This window comes from Saccopteryx bilineata, chromosome 1, assembly GCF_036850765.1.
Source record: "Saccopteryx bilineata isolate mSacBil1 chromosome 1, mSacBil1_pri_phased_curated, whole genome shotgun sequence".
NCBI lineage: Eukaryota > Metazoa > Chordata > Mammalia > Chiroptera > Emballonuridae > Saccopteryx > Saccopteryx bilineata.
The window spans coordinates 177,007,708-177,027,767 of record NC_089490.1 but is presented as its reverse complement, the minus strand read 5'-3'; the positions used below and the strand labels follow the sequence as shown (position 1 = coordinate 177,027,767).

Sequence of the window (20,060 nt, the reverse complement as noted above, 5' to 3'; positions counted from 1 at the left end):
ATCAAAAGTCCAGGAGTGATGCTAGAACTTGTGGCCCTAGATTACCTTCCTAAAAAAAGGTAGTCAGTGTTGAGAGGAAAAAAACAAAAGGTCCAGTACAGAACTTCCAGGATGGGCAGAGGGGAAATGCTAATCACCACGACGTAGAAATCAGTCTGTGGGAAGGGGAAAATGCAGAATTGCAACATTGGAAAGACATGTGAGGTCATATGGTCTACCCTTGTCTGGGATCCTTTAATACGGCGATTCTCAAACTTTTTCATCTCATGGCACACATAAGCCAATTATGAAAATTCTGTGGCACACCAAAATATGTATTATATTTTTTGCTGATCTGACAAATAAATAGGTATAATTTTTTTATTGAATTCATTGAGGTGACACTGGTTCACAAAACCATACATGTGTCAAGCGTACAACTCAACAAACATCTGCACACTGCATTGTGCACTGTTCGGCAAATAAAATATATTATGCTCACTTTGTTAAAGATGGTGCAGCCCACATGGAAGCCTGTCACCTAGGTGATATAGTTGCCGTTCTTGCTTGGGATGGGTGTGATTATATTAATTTGTGTTGTGAGCTGGCTGTGGGCAGGCAGGATCCTTGTAGCCTGGGGCTTGGTTTTGGGACTAAGCCTTTCCCACCCTTTTTGATGTAAGGTGGTGCACTCTCATGAGGAATCCCATTATGCCTCAGATAAGTGACTTTGTATCAGAGACTTCCTTGTTTGCATATTGGATTAAAGGTTTTGATTTCTATACTATAAAATGGGGCAGACCGGGAGCTTACTTTCTCTCAGTTCCTGAGATTAGCATTAGAGGAGAGAGCAGAGAGGAGAGCAAAAAAAGACCATGTGGAGGAGGCCAGGAGAAGCAGCCAAGATGGCAGAATGCTAAAGGAGAAGCCAGTTTCTGCAGAGTTTGTGCAGAAAGGAGATGGGGAACAGAGGTGAATAAGGTTGGTGTGGTAGAAACCTTTAATTCTAGGAAACTTGGATAAGTCAGTGGTTTTGGGAGCCCTGAATGGAAAGGGAAGTGTTTTCCCACTGTGTGTATTGCTTGCCCGCTGGGTGCAAGCTAGGATTAAAGCTAATGGCCAACCAGTTCTCGTCTCCATTGTTCATTACCGTCTGTTTGAATCTAATGTGAACCTGACGGGCTAGGCGGCTGTGATGGTGGCCGTGGATACTGGCTTTACATGCACCCATCCCCAAAGATACGTCTCTTTCTGTCCCCATTTATTCCCCTTTGCCCACCTCCACCTATCCCAGCCCCTTTCCCTCTGGCTATCACCACACTGTTGTGTCTATGTGTTATGTATATATACATATATATATGACATATGATATATATATGTATACTTTTTCTTAATCCCATCACCTTCTTTCCATCCAGCTCCCCAACCCCACTGACAACTGTCAGTCTGTTTCTTGTAACTATTCCTCTGTTTCTGTTTTGTTCATCAGTTTATTTTGGTCATTAGATTCTATACATAAATGAGATAATTTTCTTCTTTTCTATGGCTAAGTAGTATTCCACTGTGTAAATGTACCACACTTTTTTTATCCACTCATTCACTGATGGACTTGGGCTGTTTCTAAATCTTGACTACTGTAAAAAACACTGCAGTGAACATAGGGGTGCATATATTCTTTCTAATTAGTTTTCGTGTTTCTTCATATATATTCCCAGAAGTAGGATTGCTGGGTCAAAAGGCAATTCCAAAAAATAGGTATAATATTGATTCATTAACACCTTATGGCTATTATTATGTTGACTTTGTAATTTTTCTTTTGACAATCTAAAAGGGAAAAAAGGTCAGTGCCCCTGAAAAAATTGTCAGATATTGCAGGTTGTAAAAATTCTTGCAGCACACTGATTGAAAATCATTGCTTTCTCTGCCTGCCATTTCATCATCTCACTATGCTTGAGTACTTTTTTTTTTTCAGTGAGAGGAGGGAAGGTAGAGACAGATCCACGCATGTGCCCTAACCAGAACCCACCTGGCAAGCCCACTAGGCTGTGATGCTCTGCCCATCTGGGGCCCTTGCTCTATTACAACTGGAGCCATTTTTTAGTACCTGAGGTGAGGCCATGAGCCATCCTCAGTGCCTGAGGCCTTGCTTGAGCCAATCAAGCCTAGGCTGCAGGAGAAGAGAGAAAGGGTGGAGAAGCAGATGGTCCCTTCTCCTATGTGCCCTGACCGGAAATCAAACCCGGGACACCACACAATGGGCCAATGTTCTACCACTGAGCCAAAAAGTCAGGGCTTGAGTATCTTCAGTGATGAGAAATTTACCCCCTCCTGTGGCAGCTTATAACATCTTTGGAAAGCTCTGTTTATTCCTTTGGCTTTTACTCATCGGACCCAATAGTGGGACAGAACAAGATGAGTTTCCCTTTCACAGAGAAGGCTGTCATAAAATGTCCCCTTCCCCACCTTTTTTCCTTCTAATGTAAAATGTGGGACTTAGTATTTCTTTTTATTTGTCCTCAAATGACTACACTCATACTTTAGATGGTTGTCCCTTTGACCTACAATTTTCAATTATACTGCCCAGTCAAAAAAAAAAATTTTTTTTCAATTATAGCAGAAGAATTTTAGCCATGAATTTACATATGTTGAATTCTGTCTTATTTCCCTACCACCTCCACCATTAAAGCTCTCTGATCATATCTCTCTAATCATTTCTCACCATCTCAGTCTCCAGAATCCTAACATTTTCAATCTGTTCTCCTTAAATAGTCACTATTCTGATCCTTACAATTATCTTAATGCCCTTCTGATTCTACTGCTTTCAACTTTAAGGGTAGCAATATAAAAGCCATGTCATATAAGTCAAAAAGAGAGAAGTTGGAAGAAAGACAGTTTAGTTAACTGCAAAAAAGACATAGGAAAGACAAAGAGCTAGAAAAAGCCCTTAGGTTTGGCTGTAAGAGTGTTGGTAGCTTAGCAGAAAAGTGATCTGAGTAGTAAGAAAGATAGAGAAACTATCTTCATTTTTTACATCACAGTCCTTTATAATTAATAATAACAGTCTTTAAGCTGAAATGCAGACATGAAAAATTGAATTGCTTTTATAAAAAGCCTGCAATGAATTGCATTTATTATCTAGCAGCAATTTTTGTTGATTTTTACGGATTATTTATAGGTTGGCAATAATGCCTTGATTTGAGATGACATTTATACTTTGCAATATTTCCTCATATATCTTATTCTATTTGAGCCTCATAATAGCCATGTAAGATTTTACAGATTAATAAAACTAACTGTTTAAAAAACTTGTCTAAGGCCATCTACTGTATAAAAGAATGAAGCTAAATTTAATCCCAGTTTGACCCTACACAGTCGAAATATACTCCATCGCCTAATTTTGAGACATGTCTTTGATGTGACTGACCTGAGAATTCAAATGTGTCACCTGTATGGAGTCAGAATTTATGACCTTGGCCTTACAAGCAATTGCTCTAACCAACTTACAAACCATCTGCTAAAAACTATTAGTTCCAAAATACTGAAAGCAATGACATAGATAAACCAAGTTTGTCGTAGAAATTGAAGTGGTATTACCTGACTAGGCAGTGGTGCAATGGATAGAGCATGGGCCTGGGATGCTGAGGACCCAGGTTTGAAACCCAAGGTCATGAGCTTGAGCATGAGCTCACCAGCATGAGCACAGGGTCGCCGGCTTGATTGTGGGATCATTGACATGACCCCATGATTTCTGGCTTAAGCTCAAAGATCGCTGGCTTGAACCCAAGGTCACTGGCTTGAGCAAAGTGTCACTGGCTCAGCTGGAGCCCCCCCCCCTCTCAGTCAAGGCACATATGAGAAAGTAATCAATGAACAACTAAGGTGCCAACAACGAGAAACTGATGCTTCTCATCTCTCTCCCTTTCTGTCTGTATGTTCCTGTCTGTCTGTCTGTCTGTCTCTCTCTCTCTCTCAAAAAAGAAAAAATGAGGCCCTGGCCAGTTGGCTCAGTAGTAGAGCATCAGCCTGGTGTGCAGGATTCCTGGGTTCAATTCCCGGCCAGGGCACACAGGAGAAGCACGCATCTGCTTCTCCACCCCTCCCCCTCTCCTTCCTCTCTGTCTCTCTCTTCCCCTCCCACAGCCAAGGCTCCATTGGAGCAAAGTTGGCCCAGGCGCTGAGGATGGCTCTATGGCCTCTGCCTCAGGCGCTGGAATGGCTCTAGTTGCAATGGAGCGATGCCCCAGATGGGCAGAGCATCGCCCCCTGGTGGGTATGCCAGGTGGATACCGGTCAGGCGCATGCGGGAGTCTGTCTGACTGCCTCCCCGTTTCCAACTTCAGAAAAATACAAAAAAAAAAAAAGAAAAAAAAAGAAATTGAAGTGGTATTAATACCATGATAAAATTAACAAACTATCCATAATAAAACTAACAAACATTTGATTGCCTACTATGTGCAGTCTTATTTAATCCTCACAACGCGCTATGAGGTATTTTTAACCTCGCTTTACACATGAGTAAACAGAACTTCTTCAGTTTACCGGAGCAGCAAGGGTATGAGGGTTTTGATTTGCTTGTGATTCTCAATCACCAAACTATTCCGTATTTTTTCCCTATGCCATGGGAAAAAATAATACAACACAAGGTATATGAAGTCAAATATGAGAGACAGGAATGCTCTACATATAAACAGGAATACTATTTCCTCCCACTTTCAAAATCAGTTCTTTGCCATCATTGCAATTTCCAGTCTCTCAATCCCATGCTTTTCTTATAATACATTCACCACAAGATGGTCTCAGTGGCCTTCCTGCTCAGTGAGAGTCTAGACACTATGAGCAACCGTTTTCCCACCATATTTTCTGATGTGCCTGAATGCTTCACTTCTTTGTCCTCCTGACCCAGTGACCTCAAGATGTGAGATGGTGCTGGAGGATTGCTCTCTGACTGCTGAACACTGCCAGGTCACTAAGTGGTATTCATAGCGTCTGCTATAAATTTGTGTTGTCTAACCTTACAGGGACCCCATGGCTTCCCCACAGTTGTAATATTCATGCTTGGTTAATTTTCCATCACATTCTCCAAGTGGCATTTTCTAATTACTTACAGCCTCTATAAGACCTTAACCTTCTGCCTTCCTGGCGTCTGTTTAGCATGTATGCTGTCTCCCATGTCATGGAAGATGATAAGATCTCCTAGACCCAGCTCTGCTATTGCCTCTGTTTCCGCCACCTTTGGCGTTCACCTGTCATTCTTCCCCTACCTCTTGCCCACAGGAAAATGTGTCTCTTTCCCTCCTGTGTATTCTTCCACTTACCCAAAGCAATTCCTCTCTACCATACTTTCTTTCCTCATATTTTCTTAACTTCTCAAGGATCTTCATTTAACAATGGGACATTTCTTGCCAATTTTTTTTAAAAGAAGACCTGTCTTTGGCACTGCTGCTTTATGGACAAGAAACCTGTTAAAAATAATATAAAATGAAAATTAAAAATAGCCCTGGATGGCCTGACCAGGCGGTGGCACAGTGGATAGAGTGTCGGACTGGGATGTGGAGGACCCAGGTTCGAGACCCCGAGGTCGCCAGCTTGAGTGTGGGCTCATCTGACTTGAGCAAGGCTCACCAGCTTGAGCCCAAGGTCACTGGCTCAAGCAAGGGGTTATTCAGTCTGCTGTAGCCCCCTGGTCAAGGCACATATGAGAAATCAATCAGTGAACAACTGAGGAACCACAATGAAGAATTGATGTTTCTCATCTCTCTCCCTTCCTGTCTGTCTGTCCCTATCTGTCCCTCTCTCTGAATCTCTCTGTCTCTGCCAAAAAAAAAAAAAAAAAAAAAAAAAAAGCCCTGGATGATAACTCAGTGGATTAGAGCATCTCCCAACAGGCCAAGGTTGTGGGTTTGATGCCCAATCAGAGCCCATACCAGAATCAACTAATGAATGCATAAATAAATGGAACAACAAATCAATGTTTCTCTCTCTCAAATCAATTAATAAAAAAAAAATTTAAAGAGAATTAAAAATAGTCCCTGGAAGATTGGCTCAGTGATAGAGCATCAGCCCAGTGTGTGGATGTCTTGGATTCAATTCCTGGTCAGGGCACACAAGAGAAGCGACCATCTCTTTCTTCACCCCTCCTCTTCCCCTTTCTCTCTATCTCTCTCTCTCTCTCTCTACCCCAACTCTCTGCAGCCATGGCTCAATTACCTTGAGTGAGTTGGCCTCAGGAGCTGAGGATGGCTCTGGGGAGCCTCCCCTCAGGTGCTAGGAAGAGCTTGGTTGTTGAGCATGGCCCCAGATGGACAGAGCATTGCCCCATAGGGGGCTTGCAGGTGGGCACATGTGGGAGTCTGTCTCTCTGCCTCTCCTGCTCTCATTTAATAAAAAACAGAAAGAAAATTAAAGTAAAAATTTCTCTGGTCTGCTTTCCTTTTCCTGCTCTGCTTTATTTCTCAAAAGGAGAGAAAGAATGTATCTGTCACTCATTTCCTTGAGCACTGATTTTTCATCCACAGCTTAATACCTTTCAATATGGCTCTGACCAACATGTGTTCTCATCATTTTTTTTTTTTGGCTTAGTGAAGTGAATTCAAAGAATAAGTGCCAAATTATGAAGCATGATGATTAGTTTTGAGTAAAGAAAACCATCCAAATTAAACCATTACAAATATAGTGGTATCCATCATTCCTGTGCTTAAAGATTATTTAGTTGGAGAGAAGTACAGAGAAATATGTAGGTAGAGAAATGAAGGGATATATCAGAAGGTTTTGCCAAAAGAGAATGGAAATATGGCATGAATGGGGAAGAAGGAGTTGAGAGGCCTGCATATGGTATACTGTCTGAACATCACAGGTGGGTGGCTGTCTTTAGAGTCACATATTGTCAAGGTGCAGCGCTGCCACATCAGGCAGAGAACCCAAGCAAGGTCCTCGGGCTGTCTGCACAGTGCAGGCTGAGAGGGTCCCGTCTCCTCCCCCATGTCACCACTGTGTTCCAGAGTCTTAATACCTGGATGATTGTAACAGCTGCCCAAATCGGACACCTGCCTGTGGGTTCTTTTCTCTCCCTCTCAATTAACCCTACATGCTGAAGCTATTAACTGATTTTCTTCACATACAGCAAGAACCAAGAAAATGTAAATTAATGAAATGACAAGTGAATGAATTTTTTAAAAATTCATAGTTACATAATCACTATGGTCTTCATTAATTTTTTTTTTTTACCAATGAGTTATTTTTTAAAAACTTATTCAGAAAAAAGTGACTATTCCACCAGAACCAAGAAGTCCTGGTAAGGGAAGGAACAGGGCGCAGTGGAGGTCGTTTAAAGACACGTCAGACCAAGAAAAAAGCCCTACTTTCCTTAAAACTCAAACATCAAAAAAAGGAACTTTTAAGCGCATACACACACACACAATTTTTAAAATTTAATTTGAAAAATAGCATTTTGTGGTCTGTTTTTCACAGAAAGCTAGAAATTATATGAATCACTATATGCTGATTAAACTGTAAGCGGCCAGTTTATACCCTAAAATGCCCCCAAAATGACACCATTGAAGAGCACCAATATTTTACAGAATCACTCAAATCATAAACTATAATTTCTCATAAGGTAAAATTATTCATCAAAATTATGAATATTTTACAAGGCAATTTTATTATTAAAATCATTTTGTCTTCACAATTATTCTGTTGGAAAAAGCATGTTTATGTTTTCATTTATAATTTAGCAATTGTGGTTTGTGTGAACTGTAGCAATTTACAAATTCTTTGATTTTTTCCTGTATTGCTACTATCACATTATTTTTTATTTTTGGTAGATAATTGAAGTTTATAGTTAGCTCTTAAATTCATTTAGAACAATTTCAACATGGTTTAAAAAGGCTCTTGGGACCCAACATTAGTTGAATAATTTACAAAAAGTTCAAAATGCTAAACTAATATAAAAATAAATCTTGTGAAATGGGAATGAAAATGAACTAAGCTTTTGATTTTTCCCATGGGAAATAATTTTAATTTTATGGAAAAAAAAAACCTGATATTGCTGGTGCTGCCTCAGGTAACAATTTCAGCAGAAACTTTTAAAAAGGAGTCTATAAGATACAATAAGTTGGACCATACAATCAGTAAACTGCTCAGGTCAGTTTGAACTCAGTAATCAGCAAATTTGTTGTTTAAATTTTCTTATGAATAAATTACCTTTTTCATACGGGTAGAAAATCAGAGACTCGGAATCATATTGGCAGCTGTGCAGCGTTTGACTCAATCTGGTTTTCTTTTTGACATTTTTAGTTAAATTTATTGGGGTGACATTGGTTAATAAAATTACATAGGTTTGAAGTATACAGTTCTATAAGGCATCATCTGTGTCTTGCATTGTGTGTTCACCCCCCCCAAAATCAAATCTTCTGTCCTTCTGTATTTGACCTTTAACCTTTACTAGTCCCCTACCCCCTTCCTCTGGCAACCACCATACAACTATCTGTGTCTAGGAGTTTTGTTTGCTTTTTTTATTTGTTCATTTATTGCTTTCAGTTTATATCCCACAACAGTTGAATGAAGTTGTGTGGTTCTTGACATTTTCTGTCTGACTTATTCCACTTAGCGTAATATTCTCAAGGTCCATCCATGTTGTCACAAATGGCAGTATTTCATCTTTTTTATGGCTGAGTGGTATTTCATTGACACAATCTTTTTTGGTGATGAATTATCAGACCAGCATTCACTGCAAGTTTTTATTTTTTAAACAAGAGAGCATGTGCCCTGTCCCTGCAGACTGTTCATGGAGCAGCAGACTTCAATGCCAGGCCAGAAGGGACTTTCACTTTTATTGTGTGCTTCTTTCTCTATGTAACCTTTATTTCAACCACTGTTCCCTTGCTGAAGTTGATGTGATTTTGGGGGTGGGGGTAAAATTTGTTTTTATTTTTCTTGATAATATTCATGTATTATCTTTAACTCATAAACATCATGTTTAAGGCAGGATTAAGAAGATGTTTTCTGTAAAGGGATGGATAGTAAATATGTCAGTCTTTGCAGCCTTATGGTCTCTGCAGCAACTCTCAATTCTGCAGGGACAGTGCACACACAGCTCTGAACAACACAAACAATATGCGTTGGTGTGTTCTGATAAAACTTTATTTACAAAAACATGCAGCAGGAAGAATCAGGCCATAGTTTGCTGACCCCTAATCTAAGGGAGTATCTTTGTGTGGAGGCAGGGAGATAAGAGTTTCAAGAACTTGAGAAATGTCAACCTCTTGTGCCATATAATTTATTATTTCAAAACTAGCTCCAAGAACAAGTATTATAACAAAATGAAGTGTTATAGAAACACAGATGTTTTTTTGTTTTCACTGGTCACTTTTATAATAAGACATAGTTTGTTGACTGAACAGTTCCTTTACTCAACAATCATTTACTGAGCCCCTATGGTGGAAACAACACTCTTATGGCAATGAGTATGATACAATATATATTTATACTAAACCCTAATCCCTAAGACATTCACCTTTGAAAAGAGAAGATATTTCAGGTTTTCATATTAAAAACGAAGCTTTCAGATAATTTTTAGTTTGCCCGCACCAGGTCAGCCTTTTATATGTGCTGCTATAACCAACACTGTTACTTCCTAACTCAGTCCAGGGGAAGGCAGACCTATGCTCTCACCCACCACTCCCACCCCTAGGACTTTAGAAGTCAGTGTTTCTTTGTTGCTTACTTTATTTTTACTTAAGAAAAAGAAATTCAAAATACTACTGCCCTGTGTCATACTTCTTTATTTTGAGGTTAAGGAAGAGTTGAGTTTCGATTCCTCTATCTTGCTGCTATAATGATCGGAGCACCTATTTCATTTCCCCTGGTGAGGCAGCCAAGATAGATACATATATTTTAAAAATTCGCTCTTGAATACTTAGGCTTCTGGAGAGTAAAACGTATAGACCTAAGAGGAAAGAGCACTAGCAGCAATTTAAATATTCTTCCAATGGGCCACTGCGACTCAGCTTAGAGAAGTAACTCTACAGATATATTCTTATGTTCCATTTCTATTTCTAACAGATTTCAAGCAATACTTCTAATTAAATTTATCATCAATTTTAATAGCTGGTTAAATCATAAGAATTATTGAAATACTAAGATTTGAATTCACAACTGTGAGGTAAGCAAAGCTTATTTCACCCAATGGGGTAAACAAGTTACCTTTTAAAATTTGAAGGTGAGAATAAAGATTTTATATACTGTGAATCTATGACACTAAAATTCATGGTAATTCAAAATACTAATTGAACTCTGAATTTTTTAGAAAATGTAGTAATTAACTTAAACAATGATAATTGTTGACTAGGCCATTCATTATGCCTAAATTTATGTGCCTCTTCCTAGGAAAATCTTTGTAATACTTCTAAGCTGAGACTTTCTGTATTCACTTTATTCTCTGGTAATATGTGAAAATTTTCAGAATCCTACTGTGTTGCTAGGATACCTCTGTACTAAATTATACACCATGCCCCTGTAACACTATCATCAAAACAAAAGAATAAAGTTAACAGATTACAACATTTCTTAGAATATTTAGAAGTCATACCTTTTATATATATCGTCAGTAAATGCCGTAGACACTCACCTATTAAATAAGTTAAGCTGGGGTCATAGCTCAATAGCTGTGCTGTTAAAAACTGGCTTTGGTGTAGGAATGCGCCTGTGTCTCGTGCCGTATAACATGATTTAAGAGTCCAGCAATGACTGTGCAAATGAAAGAAAATTAATGTTGGTCATAGATTGAGTTCTAGCACCAAGTTGGAGTGAAATGTTCATGCATTCTAAAGGTGATGTTGCCGTACTCATCCAGCCTGGGATGAGCGAGGGAGGAAGTCGTTGGGGAGAAGTGATTTCTGGGAGATCTCATCCTGGCTGCTGTGTTTTTCCCCAGGATCTGCCACTGCGAAGGGGATGAAGAGAGCCCCCTCATCACACCCTGCCGCTGCACGGGCACCCTGCGCTTCGTCCACCAGTCCTGCCTCCACCAGTGGATCAAGAGCTCAGACACGCGCTGCTGTGAGCTCTGCAAGTATGACTTCATAATGGAGACCAAGCTCAAACCTCTCCGGAAGGTACAGTGTCTGTAGGAATTAGTTTGGAAGAGAGAACTTGGAAAGCTGGTTTGTTGGAAAACCATTTCTTTCTCCAATGAGATTTTGCTAATATGTTAATATCCCTAAAGGGTACATGTCTTGTGTTGGCTTCAATATATAAAATGCAGCCAGGTGTTTGCAGATAATTCTTTCTTCTCTAGTTTGTATTCTAGAGCTTCAGATTTTTATATCATTCTTTAAAGTAAAAAAAAAAAGTGTGTGCATATGTATGTGAATGTGTGTGAGTGTGTATGCAAAATATTTTTGTAATTCGGTGTCATTGAATTGACGGGAACCGTGAGAACACTGTGCTTACTGAGGTCAATTCCCAAGAAGGTTAGATAATAGGTTACATTAAATAATCTGAACTCATCTAATTTTTTTGAAAGTCAGGCATCAGGTAATAGAAAAGAATGCTTTTTCTGTCAAGAGTGTGTTCCTTTCATGTTTAACTTTATTTGGGAATGTGGTTTAAAGGTTCATGGAAAATTAGAGTACGTGCAAAAGGCATTGTTTTTCATAATGTGCACCAAGCTCTAAGACAGGGTAAGTACATTTTTATCTATAACTTTAATCTTCAAATTCCTCATTTATGTTATATTTTTCTAAAAAATCAAGGTAAGAATATGATTAAAATATGAAGTTAGCATTGCACTCAAAGCTAGCAGAGAAAAACTTGTAAAAGATACAAAGAAAATGCACTTTATATAATCCATGCTTCATGGCTGGGCCCCTGGATTTTTGCACACAGTATATTCATCTTTTTACCCAAATGCAGCCTTACATACATGGATGCCTCAATTTCCAAATGAGAGTATGGAGACTGCAATTTAAATAATGAATCTGCTTCCTCATTTAAATTAAATGCAAAGAAAAAGTGTATAAAGATAACATTGCTTGGAAATAAACATGACGGGTTCTGGGATGAGCAGAGATGTAAAGCAAACAAGCATATACCAGTAAGAATCTGATTGGTAGGTAGCCATCACAATCTTTCATTAAAAATCTATAAATTACAAAGAGAATAGCATCCCCTGCATTTGTGGTAGCCTTAATTTAAAAAATCTGCAAATGGTTTAGAGATGTCAAACTGATGCATAATGGCCTTGGGAGACACATTGTCTTTTTTTTTTTAAACATACCCAGTGACCTAAGTACTAAAAGGTGACATTCAGTTTCCTCTGGGCCCAGAGCAATCAAATGCCAGAAATAGAAATGGACACTTACTGCTTATTCTTTGCTTTACCCACCAACAGATGCTAGATGTTATCTGGAGTAGCTAAATGACCCGTTGTTGTTCTCCATGATTCTGTAAATTCCTCTTCTAAGCCCCCAGGGAACCACAAGTTAGTTCATAGCATGTCTGTGGGGTTTTTTCTTAACCTACATCTATATGAAATTTCCATTTCAACTTTGTCAAACATCATATTTTAATCTGAAAACCATAGTCAAGAATAATAAAATAGTCACATTTTCTCTTCTTCATGCTATCTGCCCTCTCTCTCAGTTTTCTATAGTAAACAATACATGGAGCTGTATGTAGCTTGAAAAATCTTCTTATCCTACCTTCAGCTTCTATAGAATCATCCCTGATATATAACTTTGATCCTTTCTAAATATTTTATTCCCAGTAATTTACAATCCTATCAAAAAATTCTTTCTTCTCCCCTCAACTAACCTGTTTATAGACCTCAGAAATGCAGTGAATATATCTATCCTTTTTTAATGAATATGAATATTCATTATATACTAAAAAGATAATAAATATATTCTTACTAATGAATATGTTGTGGCAACCTAGTGGGCACCTACTATCTAGCTGTTGATTAATGAAATACCCTAGTTTTTTTTTTAATATTTCCTTTGATTGGTCATAAATATTAATGAAGGACAGCATGTTAACAATTTTCATTTTTAATAGCATTTATATATCTACAGAGGATGTTAGAATCTCATCCAGAAGTGGCTTCCTAACACCCCACGGATACATTTTATTTGATCCACAAGGATTTAAATTTGAATTTGTTACCAACATTTAAATAGGTGATTATTTTATGTAAAGTCTAAAATAATCTGTATTTGAAAATCACAGCATCCATAGGAAAACAACCAGGAGAGCTAGGTGGTGGCTTGTCCTTTCAAAAGGCCATTTGCCTTTATGTTCTCCACACTTCTCAGCCCTCTCTCTCCTTCTGATCCGGAGACCTTACGCCATCTTCATTCGCCTGAGTACCTCTGTGGCTCTAGTCAAGGCATCGGAACTTCTAACGCCTGATCTAACACATTGAGTCCTAGGCATGAGAAACACACATTCGATTCCTGCCTCTAGGATTTATTGGCTTTGAAAACCTATAAAAAGTATTTCAAACTTTCCCTTTCCCTTTCTTCTTTAAACCTAGGGGCACTGGGATAATATGTAAACAGGAGTATTCAAAATGACTTTTCAGATTCTGAGGTGGCACAAGCTATACAGATATGAGGCATTTTTAAACTTTTCTAGATAGTTTGTTTTGATGGCACTAAGACTCATCAGCAGTTTTCTTTTGTTAGTTTTTAAGTGATCATTTAGAGTGACAGGCATAGCATTTGGTTAGAATATATTCGAAGTACATCCGATTAATTGCTCTCAACTCAGTAATTCCATTATAGATGATAATATTCCAAAGACCAAGCACATGAAACAATTAATTTAGATAATGATTCTGAATTTCTACCAATAGCCAATGGAAGCAGGGTAGTCTATTTAAGTGAAATAGCTTCTTAAAGTAAGAAGGTACAAGTCTTCCTAGTCTGATGAACCTTGCAATTTATTAGTCTCTAAAGGTATTAGTAAAACCTTACTTCATTAATTGCTAATATTATTACATCAAAATCTATAATTAGTAAATTCCTCAAGGTATCCTAATGTTTCCAGAAAAAGTCTCTAAAGTCTAAATAAAATCAAGAGCTTATTTGAGAAAAAAGCAATTTCCATCATCTCCAAGTCAATAGCTCAGTTACTGGATAATATTCAAGAAGAGTCTCATTAATCTACTAAGTTACCTGGGTTAGAAATCACTATCAGGGCCCAGAAAAGTCAAAAAGCCAAAGATACAGTAAGTAGAGTGATGACTCGGTGAAATCTAGAAATGGACACAATATCAGTTAGGAAGCATAAACTCGCTTCCTGTTCGGAAGTTGAAGAACTGCATGGGGTTCAGGTTTGAATCATTCCTGAGTGGGAGAAACTGCCTGCTGGATATGTAGCTATGCTTGAAGGTAGAAATGCTGTTGACAACTTTATGTTCTCCCCTATAATGTCTCTTTATATAGTTTTCCATATGCAAGCTATTTGACAAATACATAACACAAAATATGCATTCATTTCTTTCTTGTCTCATTTCTACATATAAAATGAGGCAGTTAATCAATTACCTTTGCTTCAGTGCCTAGTAGGTTGAACTATATGCACTTGTCATTTTTCCAGATCAAAAAGATCTTGAATATTGGAAAGTTCATTATACTGTATATAGGTTCTGTGTGAACTTGTGCCAAATACAAAGGAGTAATTATTTTGGTATTTCTACATTAACACCATGCTGACTTACAATGCTTTAGTTGTGATATCTATTTTAAAAAAGTAAAGAACTGTATTTGACAAGTACTATGTTAATTTCTTCCTTTCCTTAATATGATGTAGCATCGCATCTTTTAAAAGAGCCTATGTAAATTACTGTAATGAGTCAGCTGCCCAGAGGTTATTATTGATTCTCTGCTGAGCTGAAAGTCTTACAATTCACAGCTCTAAAATTGAACAGGGCAGGGAATGTGGTTAAATTCTTAGCTAGATTCTTCTAGCACCCTACTGAATAATGTTACCTAATCATATAAGAAATTTAAAATGCATAATTTACTTATAGAGGATTTGCAATTTCACTGATAAAACCACATGCTGCATTTCTATCGTGTCAAATATTTAGAATAGACCACTTAATTAATTTAATCTCCATTACAAACTCATTTTTGTGTAGGCATCCATAAATCCCATTTTACAGATGAGGAAAATAAGACACAGTATCAAACTTACTTGATATCACAAAAAGCTCCCTGATTCTAAAGCTTAATACTCATCTCATTGTGATTCCTTCCCTTCAGAAGCTGAAAACTCTCGCTTTTATTTAAATCATTTCTATTGGAATCTTTAGAAATAAGTTTTATGTCATTATATAAACATCAAGTATTTTGCAGGCTGAAAAATATTAACTGCCTCAGTATCTTGAAACGCATAGAAGGATGTTTGTCCGCCTTCTGCTGCCACCAGTCTGCTGTGTTTGGAAAGCCATTCTATCTGCTTTTTATTGTTTCTATTTTTTCCCCTCCTCTCAGAGCATCTACTGTCACCGCTTTGTTCCTCCAATAGCTCTTAATCCAGTGGTCCCCAACCCCCGGGCCGCAGACCAGTACCGGTCCGTGGGCCATTTGGTACCGGTCCGCAGAGAAAGAATAAATAACTTACATTATTTTCATTTTATTTATATTTAAGTCTGAACGATGTTTTATTTTTTTAAAAATGACCATATTCTCTCTGTTACATCCGTCTAAGACTCACTCTTGACACTTGTCTTGGTCACGTGATACATTTATCCGTCTTACCCTAAAGGCCAGTCCGTGAAAATATTTTCTGACATTAAACCGGTCCGTGGCCCAAAAAAGGTTGGGGACCACTGCCTTAATCAACACTTTATGTAGCTGCTGCTTTCTACTTCAAACGTCAACCAAAAAAAATCAAGAGTTATAGAATTGGGTCTAGAAAAAGCTGTTCTAGATAAACTTCTGCAAGATTCTCTTGTGATCACTGGGAAGAGTTTTGTGAGCACGAACATTCTGCCATCGTTTTTGGATTCTTGAACTTCTCTTTGCCATCTTTCTTAATTTTCAGTTTTACTAAAATTACTTGGGATTCCATGATTCTTAAAAAGCCTTCAGCAAATGAAGATTTCCATTGCCTTTTAGGCTGTTTCCTTATAATCGGAGCCCAGTTGAAGGCAGTGGGTTTGCTATTTAATTTCTTCAAAAATATATACATAAGCCCTGGCCGGTTGGCTCAGCGGTAGAGCATCGCCTAGCGTGCGGAGGACCCAGGTTCGATTCCCGGTCAGGGCACACAGGAGAAGCGCCCATCTGCTTCTCCACCCTTCCCCTTCTCCTTCCTCTCTGTCTCTCTCTTCCCCTCCCGCAGCCAAGGCTCCATTGGAGCAAAGATGGCCCGGGCGCTGGGGATGGCTCCTTGGCCTCTGCCTCAGGCGCTAGAGCGGCTCTGGTCGCAACATGGCGACACCCAGGATGGGCAGAGCCTCGCCCCCTGGTGGGCAGAGCCTCGCCCCATGGTGGGCTTGCCGGGTGCCGGGTGGATCCCAGTCGGGCGCATGCGGGAGTCTGTCTGACTGTCTCTCCCTGTTTCCAGCTTCAGAAAAATGCAAAAAAAATATAAATATAAATATAAATATAAATATATATATAATATATATACACACACACACACACACACACACACACACCTAGAGGCAGTGGAAATCTCTGCTCTATTATGATGCTGTACAAAGATTTCTTTATACTTTTGTAGAAAACATCCTCTTAATTTGCAATGCATACTCATTCTCCCGCTTTTTGCTGTGCTTTAGTTCCATTACTGTACAAGCCCTAAGGGCAGCCTAAATGTTTTAGAATAATCTTAGGAAATGATTTAGTTTGCAAACTCACACTCCCTGGATGAGCCAGTTGAGTTTCCCACAACAAATTTCTCACTGCCCAGTGGTGATGTCTACAGCCAGATGCTTCCCTTTGCCTTCTCACTGCTTTATTCGATGAGAAGGAGGAACCCAACAGGCTGCTTGCTGTGGAAGGGAAAGGACCAATAAACTACAAAATAACAGAAGGAATGTCATTATAAGAAAAGTTCTTCAAGTCAATTGAAGCTTTATCTTTTCCACTAAGATGTTTTCCTTGTTTTTTACTTGTTTTATTGCCTTAAGACATTCATGCTCTCAGTCAGAATTGTTATTGGCAAAAATGATGAGACCTTGATTCTTGTCTTCTTGAAGGAAAAAACACAACAGGCAAAGTGCAGCAAGTAAAGCCAGGATTTATTGACTGTGCAGGAGGAAAGGGAGAGTGTGCTGGGGCCTCTGTCCTAAGGGCTTTTAAGGGTAGAGATCTTAGGGGAGGTTTCAGGGGAGGATCTCAGCTCCTCACGTGTGTCCTTTTAGCGTTGTGTTTCTACTGATTGCTCCGTGCTGGGCCAGGGTGTCATTAGCCAGTGCAGCTGGTCCTGGTGTCAGCTGTGGCATTGCTTCTCTGGTTTTGCTGCTTTTCTGAGCCTGGAGCTGAAACACAACTGAGGCCTAGATGTATTTGATGTGGGGTCAGAACCTCATTGTTCTGGGAGCTTAATGCTTAATAACTATTCTCCAGCCATAGAGGTGAATTTAACGGTGGGTACACCAGGCTCACACCCTGCGCTCAGGGTCTCAACCGACCTTAATCCACCTCTGTCTGGCCCCCTTGTTCATGTCTTTGCTAAGGGGCTAAATGCACGTGACTAGCAATATGCTAGTGGAGGAAAGGTTACCCTGGGGGTGAGGTCCTTGTCTTCCCAGTTTTGCCCTTTGCTAGGCACCTGGGGTTCTCCACCCCGGTGACCTTCTGTGCCTGATCTGTAGTGATCTATATAGCTCTTGCTCTGCTCATGTCTATTTAACTGCCTACCATAGAACTACAATTGGCACTTGTGGGGCAGCTGTGGTAGACTTGCTTGCAGGTTTACCGGCCGCAAGCACTTTTCCTGATTGGCGTGTGGGTGTGCGCCTGCACCACGTGTGTGTGGTCTATGTAAGGCTATGGGTGCTTGTGCTCAGGGGAATTGTGGGTGATGGATCCCCCACCACTGTGAGGGACCATTCTTGCTGTTTCTTTGCCTGAGAAGCAGTTCCCCCTGCCTGTGTGCTTGTCTGCTGTTGCCAGACTCTATTAAATGGGAATAGCCCGGTGCTTTCCATCTCTGCAATTTCTCTACCATCTGCCCAAATCCATTGTGGACCTGCCTGGTCTCAGCCACCGGCATAACAATATTTCAATTAAAGTAATATTCCAGTTTGAGTAAATAACAATGCCAACATGTCTTATGCCAAATAATTGGGATGGAGAATATAAGTGGTTCATACTTCTCTCAAGTAGACAAGTGAGACTTCTTACATGATTTCATCCTTTCTTCTTCTGAGGAAATACTAGTAAGTTACAACAAAGACAAGTTGATTAGTCTTTAAAATTTCAATACAAAATTGTTTACCCAGGAGGGATCAATATTATAAAATAGTTTGTGCAAAATAGAAATATTCTTCTCTGGACAGCAAAAGAGCTTATTCTTTTTCCTTTTTTAAAAAGATTATATTTATTGAATTTAGAAAGAGGAGAGAGAAAAAGAAGAGAGGAGCAAGAAGCATCAATTCATAGTAGTTGCTTCTCTTTTGCACCTTGACCAGGCTAGCCCGGGGTTTTGAACCGGTGACCTCAGCGTTCCATGTTGACACTTTATTCACTGCACCACCACAGGTCAGGCAAAGAGCTTATTCTTTTATGAAGCTTACATCCGTAATCACAGTACAACCTCTAGGCAGACTTGAGCGCCATCAGCAGCAAGCTGTGTTCTGAATGTTTTTTCCTGAGCAGTCTTCAACAATGCCGAGTTCACTCATTTACTCAACTCACTGTAATATGTGCCAGTTGTGTTCAGTAGCAAACTAGACAGGAAAACACCATCCTCTCTGAGAGCAGATAGTCCACTGCAAGAACGATGAAAAAGGATGAATTACTTACTTACAATATTCTGTAATAAATTTGAATGGCATGGTAATCGGTGGCTGGTTGAGGGGATCAAAACTTTTCTGAAGCTCCAAAGAGAATGGCAGATAAAGGTAATTCAAAGAGAGCAAGTCCACCATTGTCACTTATGAGATGATCCGTATTAAAAGATATTTTTACGATAACTATAAACACACATAGTAAAATGACTGTCTTTTCTCTTTAGTTCTTCATGCTTCACATAACCTAGGCCAATCAACAAGGTATTAGTTAGCAGTTAGACAACCAGGACATTGGGGAGAGAGAATTGGAATATGGAGCAGGATTTGGTAGAGGATGTCTCAAAGGAGACTTAAATAAACAACCCCCGGATAACCATAGTTGGCTGGAACATTTCTCTTCAGCACTGGTTATTAGTAGATCCAATTATGTACTACTTTAGTTCTGTTTCTCTCTTTGAAAATTATCACTTGAAGAACATAACCTTACCTGCCTGGTAAGAACGTCACCTTCTGCCACTATTCTAGATATGAAAAAGAAACACTTAACTTACATTAGATTTACTATGAAAGTCTTTAACAGGATACAGTTCCACCTTCGGGGAAATCCATTTTTGTTTTGATGACGACAAGGAATACAAAATGGAACTTCTTCTATATAGAGTGTATTTTGCTACTTGAAGCATAAACTGTGGTTACCATGATGGAATCAATATCACACTCATCCATATGGAAAGCATAAAAGCATCGTATTAGAATTTAAAGAAACATATGTACATCCATGTGCACGTGCACACACACACACACACACACAAACAGTTACAAATAAAGACTTTTCCAAAGCATCATCCTATGATGGAGTTTTTTTATATGAGAAAGAAAATATATTTGTCTTTCACTTTAATTTTTAAGATGATATAATGATTGAGTTTTAAATTACTTTCATATTTGAATTTTTCTCCTAAAGATCTTTTTCTCAGCTGGGATTGTTTTATATTTATTATTTTTATTTCTCAAATCTTGGCATAAAATATAAGAAAGGAATTTTCCTAAACTTTTGGCTGAATTTATTAAACCAGAAGGCACTGAAAATCAATATGGCTTTCTTTAAAGC

General features: G+C 38.9%; 1 protein-coding gene across 2 annotated transcripts in view; it reads left to right on the top strand.

Annotated features, from left to right (window-relative positions):
• Nucleotides 1–20,060, top strand: part of MARCHF1 (membrane associated ring-CH-type finger 1) — a 459,926-nt gene that overhangs the window by 395,426 nt on the left and 44,440 nt on the right. For both annotated transcript variants that reach the window (XM_066280136.1, XM_066280125.1), the window contains one exon: nt 10,910–11,090. In XM_066280136.1, coding sequence (XP_066136233.1) covers nt 10,910–11,090 — 181 coding nt within the window. The remainder of the gene's footprint in view (nt 1–10,909; nt 11,091–20,060) is intronic.